This window comes from Vipera ursinii, assembly GCF_947247035.1.
Source record: "Vipera ursinii genome assembly, chromosome: 16".
In the NCBI taxonomy this organism is placed as follows: Eukaryota; Metazoa; Chordata; class Lepidosauria; order Squamata; family Viperidae; genus Vipera; species Vipera ursinii.
This window is the reverse complement of record NC_139529.1, coordinates 5,728,513-5,739,415: the sequence shown is the minus strand read 5'-3', so window position 1 is coordinate 5,739,415 and position 10,903 is coordinate 5,728,513. Positions and strand designations below refer to the sequence as shown.

The 10,903-nt window shown below is 48.6% G+C and overlaps 1 protein-coding gene across 1 annotated transcript; it reads left to right on the top strand.

The window, feature by feature from the left end:
• Positions 1 to 529: 529 nt before the first annotated feature.
• PHF19 (PHD finger protein 19) lies at positions 530 to 10,744 on the top strand (the record flags this gene model as incomplete). The annotated part of the gene is made up of 14 exons (XM_083374937.1): positions 530 to 709; positions 1,305 to 1,386; positions 1,854 to 1,949; positions 2,950 to 3,050; positions 4,244 to 4,392; positions 5,373 to 5,468; positions 5,649 to 5,717; positions 6,672 to 6,792; positions 7,050 to 7,117; positions 7,742 to 7,897; positions 8,024 to 8,099; positions 8,300 to 8,385; positions 9,371 to 9,457; positions 10,390 to 10,744. 14 exons carry the CDS (start codon positions 530 to 532, stop codon positions 10,742 to 10,744), a joined length of 1,722 nt encoding a protein of 573 aa, XP_083231063.1.
• Positions 10,745 to 10,903: the final 159 nt, after the last annotated feature.

The following is a 10,903-nucleotide window of genomic DNA, read 5'->3' as shown; positions in this document are numbered from 1 at the left end:
CTTCCTTTCTTACCTCCAGCAACAGACGTTAAGGGGCGGAATCCAGCCAGATGTGGTTTCCAGCGGCCAGGCGTTTTTTGCCCAGCTGGCCCTTCCACCAGGCTGGGTACACATTTCCCGGGTGTACAAAGGACCTTACAGGAATTGCATGATACAGCCGAGAGCGGGTGGTTTTCTGACTTTGGCGAATTGGTTGCCTTAGAACTCTCTTGGGTCAGCATTGAAGTTTCCAGCTTCTTGAATGTCACTCAAAACTTGAGGCTGTGCAGTGTTTCGGTTCAGTTCTGGTCTCCCGAAGATGCTTTGCAGCCGGATCTTAAAGCCTGGGAATTGCACGGCTTTAATTTAATTCAGCGGAAGGAAATCTGCCTGCTCCAAATGTTAATTTCCCGTTGCCTTAAAACCGCCAGATCAAGAACGTGAAGTGAGAGCGCTTGGTGTCTTGGTGTTAATCGTAGCCGTGCATTTTTAGAAATAATATCTTCTTTTTTCTCTCTCTCTCTCTCTTTTCTCTCTCTAGCCCAGGAGCATGGCGACCTCTGACCCTGGGTGCACTTATGCAGCCCTCGGACACCTGCAGCAATCGATGGCAGATTGGATAGCCAGAACTCGCGACAGCCGGCGGGAGCTGATGGCTAAATTGTCCGAAGGACAGTATGTCTTGTGCCGTTGGACTGATGGACTTTATTATCTTGGGAAGATTAAGAGAGTAAATAAAAACTTTCTCCTTTTCCCTTTCTCATCTCCCGGCCTTCTTCAAAATATATATATATATATATATATATATAGGGACGCGGTGGCTCAGTGGGTTGGGACACTTGAGCTTGTCGATCAGAAGGTCGGCAGTTTGGCGGGTCGAATCCCGAGTGCCGCGTAACAGAGTGAGTGCCTGTTACTCGTCCCAGCTTCTGCCAACCTAGCAGTTCGAAAGCACGTAAAAATGCAAGTAGAAAAATAGGGGCCACTACGGTGGGAAGGTAACAGCGCTCCATGCGCCTTTGGCGTCTAGTCATGCCGGCCACATGACCACGGAGACGTCCTCGGACAATTAAAATTTGGGAGGTTTTTTTTTTCTCCTACAGAACATGTTAAGTTAGCCCATGTGGTGGTGTGGAGAGCCCATCGCTTTAGGATGTTGAGGGAACCCCAGCTTCGTGTTTTGCACTCGGGCGTGGCCTCAGAACGCAGAACGCAGAACTCCGTCTTGGAGGAATCAAGATCAGAGGCTGGGATTACTCCGACTTTGCCATCTGAGCTCTGTGTTCTGCATTTCTTTCCCCCCCCTTCCCTTCCTGCATTTACAGGTGAGTGAGGCTAAGCAAAGTTGCCTGGTGATCTTTGAAGATAACTCCAAATATTGGGTGCTTTGGAAGGATATCCAGCACGGTGCGTGAACGTTTCCGGCCTCTTGGTGTCCTTGGGGAAATCCTCAAGAGTTTTCAGATGCTCCTGAGGCAGAGGGCTGATGAAATGAAAGAGGACTAGAATCTTGCAGGGGAGAGGTGGGGTGAGCTAGACCACCTTGGAAATAGGTGCCTTAGAGGCGTGTCTGCAGCGCCCTTACCCTCTTTTGAATAACGGAGAGCAAAACCTGGCTTCCTTTGCAGTCAGCCCGGCTGCAAGGAGTTAACCAGCCTGAGGAAAGCTATCTTCCCCCCCCCCAAAAAAAAGAAAAATCACATCTATGACTGATTGGCAGTTGGAAAACATGAATTATCCACGTATTCTGATGGATTTGCTTCCACCGATTCGCCCTTCAGATGGCTTGGGTTACAATTCTACATCCGGATCGGGCTTATCAGATTTCTTTCTCCCCTCCCGCATTTTCTCCCCCCTCCCTTCCTGCTTTCTAGCTGGCGTCCCCAGCGAACAGCCGGAATGCAACATCTGCCTGGAGAAGAGATCGGAGCCTCTGAATGAGATCTTGATCTGCGGGAAGTGTGGCGTTGGTGAGAACGTTCTCCAGCTGTTCCTCTATCCTGGTTTTGGGTGGGCCTGGATCGTCCGCGCTGTTGTTTCTCTGCAGTGGGTGAGGATGGGATGTACCCTCTCGGGCGTGGTGGTGGGCAAAAAAAAAAAAAGTTTAACGCTCAAAACCATTTCCATCTTGAGTTCAAAATGACTCTTGGACATTTGAAGGAGCCGTTCTTCCTTTGGCGGAAGTGTCCAGAGGCCAGACGTTTTCGCCCCACCCCCAAACCCCATTTCTTGCTCAAAACCTCCCGTTTGGTTTCCGAAGAGGAAGGGGGGGGGGCACCCCTGAAACCTTTCAGGAAGGGTAAGAACAGCACGAGAAGGCTTTGAGTAAAAGGGGCGCGATTTGTTTCAACCCCAACCTCTTTTGAGCTCGTTGATTTGCAAATGACTTGTGTTGCCCATAGGTTATTGGTAGCTCAGGGTTGAACTGGGGGGTCCTCGGTGCTCTCCGAGCTGGGTGGTTCTCCTGCGGACCTTTCATGACCCAAATAGGGAACATCATCAGTGTTAGAAGAGAGTATGGGGTTTGCGGAGTGGAGGAGGAGGAGGAGGAGGAGGAAGACTCAGAGATCCTCGGTGCTCTCTGAGCATGGTGGCTTCCTTGCAGACATTTCATGGCCCAACTAGGGAACATCATCAGTGCTAGAAGGGAGTGGGGTTTGCGGAGTGGAGGAAGAGGAGGACTGTGGGATCCTTGGCGCTCTTTGTGACTGGTGGTTTCCTTGTATACGTTTCATGACCCAACTAGGGAACATCATCAGTGCTAGAAGGGAGTGGGGTTTGCGGAGTGGAGGAGGAGGAGGAGGAGGAAGAGGGGGCAAAACAATGCTCTCTGGTGGTTTTCTTGCAGATGTTTTATGACCAACTAGCTAACATCATCCGTGACTTGTATTGACCCGGAATGGGGTTATTGGTAGCGTCGTCGATTCTCCTGCATCGAAGCTTAAAAAACTTCTGTTTCCCCCTCCTCAGGTTACCACCAACAGTGCCATATTCCTCTGGTGGGGAGCCTTGAAGAGTCCCTGGTGACCCCCTGGTTTTGCCGGAGATGTATTTTTGTACTAGCTGTGAGGGTGAGTGGCGCACCAAGAGGTTTTTTCCTGGTTGCTATTCCTGCGGGGGTGGGGGAGGGGAACCCTAAGGAGTTTCAAAGGTGCTGGTGATGACCTATAAAGCCCTAAATGCAATTTATCTTAATTTTATTTATTTTAATGTAATTTATCTTCTGCATTTGGGCACTAGGGTTTAATTTGTTTTCAATTTCTGTATTTGGGCATTTGGATATTTATGTCCCTGTTCACTGCCCTGAGTCCTTCGGGAGAAGGGCGGTATACAAATCAAATCAAATAAATAAATAAATGGCATGGGTCCGGATTATTTACGGGAGCACCTTTTGCCGGCGTCAACTTCCCATTGTCCTGTGCGCTCCCACAGAGAGGGCCTCCTCAGGGTGCCGTCGGCCAGGGAATGCCGACTGGCGGCCCCCAGGGGGAGAGCCTTCTCTGTGGGCGCTCCTGCCTTCTGGAACCAGCTCCCTGTTGAGCTCCGGATGGCTCCCGACCTTCGCTCTTTTCGCCGCGACCTGAAGACTTGGCTATTTGAGCTTGCCGGCCTGGACTGAGGGATTGGGATTTTAAATTTAAAATTTTTAGAATGTGTTTTATTTGTTAGGGCTAATTTAATTTAATTTATTTTTAACTTTGTATATTGTATGTTGTATATTGTGTTTTAATTTATTTATTTATTTATTTTATTAAATTTCTATACCGCCCTTCTCCCAAAGGACTCAGGGGGCAATAAAATGCAACATACAAAAGTTAAAAAGAAAATTAAATTAATTAGCCCTAACTATAAATAGTTAAAATAAACTCAAACCCTTAGTCCAGGCCGGCCTGTTCAAACAACCAAGTCTTCAGGTCACGGCGGAAAGAGCGAAGGTTGGGAGCCGTCCGGAGCTCAACTGCCCTGTACACCGCCCCGAGTCCTTCGGGAGAAGGGCGGTATATAAATCCAATAAATATAAACATAAACAACAGCAAAAAAAAAACACCACGAAAGGTGGACACTGTGCAAAGCACAGATCTGCAGAGGATCCATCCAGGATCTTTTCCACTTGGATTCCCACAGAGACCTGGTTAGCAGATAATTTTTATTTATTTTTTTTTTTAAAAAGAAAAGACTGCCACGCTTTGACTAATAGATAAAAGAAGAAGGCAGGAACGGCTCGCGCGGGCCACGTAAAGACTGTTGCTTGTTGCTTCCCCAGAAAGGGGGCGCCTTGCGCAAGGGCGCCATCGCCCGCACCCTGCAGATGATCAAGATGGTCCCGTGCTATAACCCGGAGCAGCTGCAATGGGATTCCTTGCACAGGACGAACCAGCAGCAGTGTTACTGCTACTGTGGTGGTCCCGGCGAGTACGTTCGGCTGGGGATGATGAGGGTGTTCGGTGTGAGTGTGTGGGTGGGGGGAATCACTTAAGCGTGCAAGAGGGGGGTGGCAGTGGGGAGAGCTTTAGCAGCTGGAGGCATCCCCAAGGGATGCAGATATTTCCCTTTATAAAAACAAAAAAAACACAGCCCTGAGCTTTGGCAGCTGGAGGCAACGGCTTTTAAATTCCCCTCCGAGGGGTATAGGCGACCCCACCTTTTCAAACACGGCCGTGAGCTTCGGCAGCTGGAAGGCGGCTGTTTCAAACCGGTCCAAGGGATGGAAATATTTCCGTTTTTAAAAGTTTGGCCGCTGGAGGCCACTGCTTTTAAATCCCTCTCCGAGAAGTGCAAACAATCCCTTGTTTAAAAACAGGGCAGGGGTTGAAGCCATTCCTTTGGCCTCTTCCCTCCTACCCTGAGAGAAACCGATCCTGAGGGGGGGCGGATATTAAGGGCTGAAGGGTACATAGATCAAAGCTCGCGGCTTCAGCTCCCAGAATTCCCCAGCCGGCCGAGGAATTCTGGGGACTGAAGTCCACGAGTCTTAAAAAAGCTGCCATGTTTGGACATCTCTGCTCTGAATAATAGGAGCCTCGATTGGCAAAAAGGGAAACACCCCCCCCCCCCTCCCCAAATGCCGAGTTGGGCAGGGGGCTTTCTCAGCTTGAAGCTCAATTCTGTTTCAGAGTATTATTTATTTTTTTTCCAGCAACAGCTTAGAAATCAAGATAGACTGAGGCTGTCCTCATTTAGCGAGCAATTCGGTCGTTCAGTGAAACGGCTGCTAAGCCAGACAGCTCTCCCTTGGCTTTGCAGCCTTGCGAAGGTGGCAGATGGCATGGTTGGCCCTGAAGCTCACTTTTTTCCTCGCCCCCCCCGTACCTGCCCGTAGTCGCTGTCGGAGACAGTCGCTAAACGAGGACTGGATGCTACCGAATAACCCTGTCTTCCCGTTTCCTGCTCAGATGGTACCTGAAGATGCTGCAGTGCCTCCACTGTTGCCAGTGGTTTCACGAAGCTTGCATGCAGTGCCTGAACTACCCCATGCTCTTTGGAGATCGGTAGGTGCGGCCCGAGTCTGCTGTTGGTTGAGGAGGAAGGGTTTTGTAGTCCAGCCCCTACCGAAGGCGGCAGCAGCTGGAGGGGGTGGGGTGGGGGGGCGGGAAGCTGATTCCAGTTCTTGCACACCTCGAAAATGAATAATCAGAGCCTGTTTTTTTTCCCTCTTGCGCGTCTTCCAGATTTTATATTTTCTACTGCACGGTGTGTAATCAGGGACCCGAGTATCTCAAACGCTTGCCTTTAAGATGGTAAGGCCTGCTTTCCCCCACCCCGACCCCCACCCCCTGAATAAAAAGATTCCCATTCACCGTGTCTTATTGCAAACAGGCACCACTTAGCCCTTGGGGGGCGGGTGGGAAAGAAGAATTAGCAAACCACGTTACGCCATAAAGAACTTTCTCCGTTCTCAGCCTGGCACTGCTAAGTTTTTGAAAGTTGGCTTCTGGATTCCGGCTTCTGGATTACAAGAGCCAATAAGAACGGCCTCCTCCAGAAAGCTAGGGATGGGGTGGGGGGTGGTGTTCTTGTCGTTTTTTTAGCGTCGTTGTTTGGAAATGTTACGCTGGAGCAGGAAATGTTTGGAATGGCAGGGCTTCACGCCTGCCTTAATTTGAGAAAACAAGAGTTGAAGAGAAAGGGACAATTGTGTGATATAAGGAACGCAGCAGTTCTCGTATGCTGTCCAAAGGTTTTTTGCTGTATAGACCTTTATGAACTGTATGGCTTGTTGTTATTGTTGTTGTTATTATTATTATTTTATTATTATTATTATTATTATTATTATTATTATTATTATTATTATTATTATTATTATTATTATTATTATATTATGAGAAATGAGGAGGAGGAGGAGGAGGAGGAAGAGATGAGAAAAAGGAGAAGAGATGAGGAGGAAGAAGAAGATGAGAAATAGGAGGAGGAGGAGGAGGATGAGAAATAGGAGAAGGAGGTGGGATGAGAGATATGGGAAGAGGAGGAGGAGGAGGAAGAAAAATAGGAGGGGGAGATTTTTATGGAGGCATACAAAACAAATTCAAAGAAAGAAAGATCCGGCCATCAGAGAATGCTATTCCCCATGCCTTCCCCTTATGCTATAAAAATTGCCCCCTCTCTCCTGCAATCCTTTCCCTCAACGGGAAGGTCATTGTCTCCTTTGTTTTTCGAACACACACACACACACACACACACACACAAACACACAGGGTGGACGTCGTGCACCTTGCCCTCTACAACCTGGGCGTGCAAAGTAAGAAGAAGTATTTCAACTTTGAGGAAATTTTGGCCTTCGTCAATCACCGCTGGGACCACTTTCAGCTTGGCAAGGTACGGGGTGTGTGTGTGTGTGTGTGTGTGTGTGTGTGTGTGTGAGAAAAGGGTTGACCGGGATCTTGAGGTGGGCAAAGTAAGTTCTCCCAAGTTTTTCCCCCTTCTTCCCCAACACCTAAAAGCAAAAAGCTGGGACAAGCAAAAATGGACCCACGAAATTCCACAGAAGATTAGGGAAGGATTGTGGACGCTGGATGGGTGTGGAAAGCTAATTTGGGGCTAATTTTGCCTTTTAAAAAAATCTCCTCCCCCAGTTGGCCGCAACTCCTGTGGCAGAACGAGGTCCTCTCCTTCTGGATGCACTAAACAGCTACAAAAGCAGGTGAGCCTAAAACAATCTCTTCTCCCAAGCGGTGTAAAGATTCAGCTGACTGGGTAGAAGAGGATAGTTGTAGCTCAGGGTTGAGTTGTGGGGTCCTCAGTGCTCTCTGAGCTGGGTGGTTTTCTTGCAGACGTTTCATGACCCAACTAGGTAACATCATCAGTGCTAGAAGGGAGTGGGATTTGTGGAGAGGAGGAGGAGGAGGACTGTGGCATCCTTGGCGCTCTCTGAGCTTGTTTTCTTGCAGACGTTTCATGACCCAACTAGGTGACATCATCAGTGCTAGAAGGAAGTGTGGGAGGAGGAGGAGGAGAAGAGTGTGGGGTCCTTGGTGCTCTCTGAGCTGGGTGGTTTTCTTGCAGACATTTCATGACCCAACTGGGGAAGATCATCAGTGCTAGAAGGGAGGGGGGTTTGGGAAGAGGATTGTGGGGTCCTTGGTGCTCTCTGAGCTGGGTGGTTTTCTTGCAGACATTTCATGACCCAACTAGGGAAGATCATCAGTGCTAGAAGGGAGGGGGGTTTGGGAACAGGATTGTGGGGTCCTTGGTGGTTTTCTTGCGGACGTTTCTTTTTTTTTTTCCCATCCAACCAAGATGCTAGATTGTCTCGGTGGCTTTTCAGGTTCGTGTGCGGGAGGGAAATCAAGAAAAAGAAATGCATCTTTCGCCTGCGGGTCCGAGTCCCCCCATATCCTCCCAGCAAAATCCTCCCGGACAAGCTTGCAGGACTGAGCGAGCCAAAGAAAAAGGGGAAATGCAAACACACCTACAAAAGCAGGTCTGTCGAAGGGAGCGGAGGCGCTTGGCTTGAGCTTTCAAGTTTGTTTCCCCCTTTGTTCTTTGCGCCACCGGTCTGATTCCTTCTCCTTTCTCCCCCCCCCCACCTTCCTTCCTTCCTTTCCAGTTTGCTGCCTCACGAATCCCAGCACGAACGGAGAAGGAAAAGGCCCAAATTCCTCTTGGAGGATGCTATTCCAAGTGTCAGTTTGCAAAAATAAATAAATAAATAAAAATGATGGGCTTGGGGAAGAAAAAAAAAGAGCTGTGGGGAATTGCCTCCAAATTCCTTGCGAGGCTGGGAGAGGATTGTGGGGAAATTATTATCCCTCTTGAGGATGCTGAATAACGGCTGTTCCCCCGTGCCGCCCCCCTCCCCGGTCTTGTTTCCTTCCTGCCATAGAGTGATTTTGCCTCAGCCTGGAGCACTAACCACCACCTGGCCTGCATCTTTGATTTCTCGCTGGATGAAATCCAGAGTCTCAAAAGGTAATGCACCTCTGCCTTAGTGCGGTGACCCGATTCCAGCCCTTGTAGATAAAAAAAGATCCATTTCTGAGCGGTCCTTGAAGCTCTCTGAGCTTTAGTTGCTTTCTTGCAGACGTTGCATTACCCAAAGTAGGTAACATCCTCAGTGCTAGAAGGGAGTGGGGTTGTCAGGGAGGAGGAGGAGGAGGAGGAAGAGGAGGAGGAGGAGGATGGGGTCCTTGGCGCTCTCTAAGCTTAGTTGTTTTCTTGCAGACGTTTCATGACCCAACTAGGTAACTTCCTCAGTGCTAGAAGGGAGTGGGGTTGTCAGGGAGGAGGAGGAGGAGGAGGAGGAGGAGTGTGGGGTCCTTGGCGCTCTCTAAGCTTAGTTGTTTTCTTGCAGACGTTTCATGACCCAACTAGGTAACATCCTCAGTGTAAGCAGTGGGTAATGAAATGTCCTGCGGGAAAGCATCCTAGCTCACAGAGCACCAAGGACCCCTCATTTCATGAATTTTGGATAAAATCGGCTGATCAGCTAGACATCCAACTTTGGGTGATCCTGAACAGTAGTTATGGAATGCCAAAGATCTGGGTCACCAACTTGCCACTGAAATTACTCCGATCTAAAGGAAATGGCTCATTTATTTTATTTTATTTTATTTTATTTTAGTCCTTGGTGCTCTCTGAGCTGGGTGGTTTTCTTGCAGACGTTTCATGACCCAGCTAGGTAACATCATCAGTGCTAGAAGGGAGTGGGGTTTGGAGGAGGAGGAGAAGAAGACTATGGGGTCCTTGATGCTCTCTGAGCTTGGCTGTTTTCTTGCAGACGTTTCAGTGCCAAACTAGGTAACATCATCAGTGCTGTAAGGGAGCAGGGGTTGCTTTTCAGTCCTTCTAGCCCTGATGATATCACCTAGTTGGGCAATGAAACATCTGCACACAAACAGCAACGTACCATTGGCATAAACCTAACTGGGTACCGTCTATCCTCCCCCGTTTCTAGCATAAGCTCGGGTCTCTCCGACGTGGATTCTATGGATGCTGCCAGCACGTCGGGCTCGGCCTCAACGAGTCTGTCCTGTGAATCAAGGTGACCTTAGTCCTTTATAAGTTGAAAATGCTTCTCTTTTGATGTCGCACAACCTATCCTGAGTTTGACATGTCTGGGTTAATTTCATGACTTTTTGGGCCCAGGCTGTTAAGCGAATCACTGCCGTTGTTAAGTGAATCGCATGGTCGTTAAACAAATCTGGTGTCATCCCCTGTTGATTTTGCTCATCGGAAGCTCATTGGGAAGGTTGCAGGTAGCGATTGTACCACCCCAGGACGTTACAACTGTCATAAATATATACTGATTACTAAGTCCCTGAATAGAATAGAATAGAATAGAACAGAACAGAATGAATGTAGAATGGAATGGGATAGGATAGGATAGGATAGGATAGGATAGGATAGGATAGGATAGGATAGGATAGGATAGGATAGAAAATGGAATAGAATGGAATGGAATGGAATAGAATGGAATAGAATAGAATAGAATAGAATAGAATAGAATAGAATAGAATAGAATAGAATAGAATAGAATAGAATAGAATAGAATAGAATAGCTGGAAGGGACCTTGGAGGTCTTCTAGTCCAACCCTCTGCTCAGACAGGTTAGATTACTTTCATCATTCCTTGTTTTTCATATAGGTTATTATTATTATAAAAATTTAATAAATAATAATAATAAATAATATAGATGACATTGTCTCTTTTCCCATTCTAAGTTTCCCTGCCTGCAGACCTTTGCAAAACACACACACACACACACACACACACACACACACACACGGAGGGAGAGGGAGGGAGAGAAAGAGAGAGACGCAGACGCGCACAGCCAACCCTTTCCCTCACCCTGCACAATTTTACATCCTTAGCAACCACGGCTCTGCTTTCCAAAACCACTGGTCGGCCTCACGCCACACCGCCCTAAGAAACCTGTTTTTGTTTTTTTGTTTTTCCCTTATCCTCTTTCGGCAGGACAAACGTCGGGAGCCGGAAGCGCAAACTCTCCGCCAAAACCTACGCGGCGCTTGAGCCCGCCAAGCAGAAATCCTCCGAGCATCTTCGTCAACTTGTCCCCGGCTGCTCCTCGGAGGGCAGCGAGCCTGCTAGCAGTTCGGATCGCCTGGACAACGCCATTGACTGCCAGACTCTGGAGAGCTTGAGCGAGGATGACTTATCCCTCTCTCACCTCCAGTCCTCCATCAGCAGCTACTTCGGAGCCACCGGCCGGCTGATTTGCGGGGAGAAATATCAAGTGTTGGCTCGGAGGATCAGCCCAGAGGGAAAAGTGGAGTATCTCGTGGAGTGGGAGGGCAGCACTCCCTACTGATGGGTGTCGGGGTCCGGCACTTGATGCCGTGAGAGAGGAACAGGGCGGGAACGGGGGAGCCAACTCCTACGGCCATGCGAAAAGCAGGTTTGTCCTTAACTGCTTTGTACAAAGTCTGTTTAAGATCAATTTTTCCCAGAGGTTTCCTGTTGTAGACTC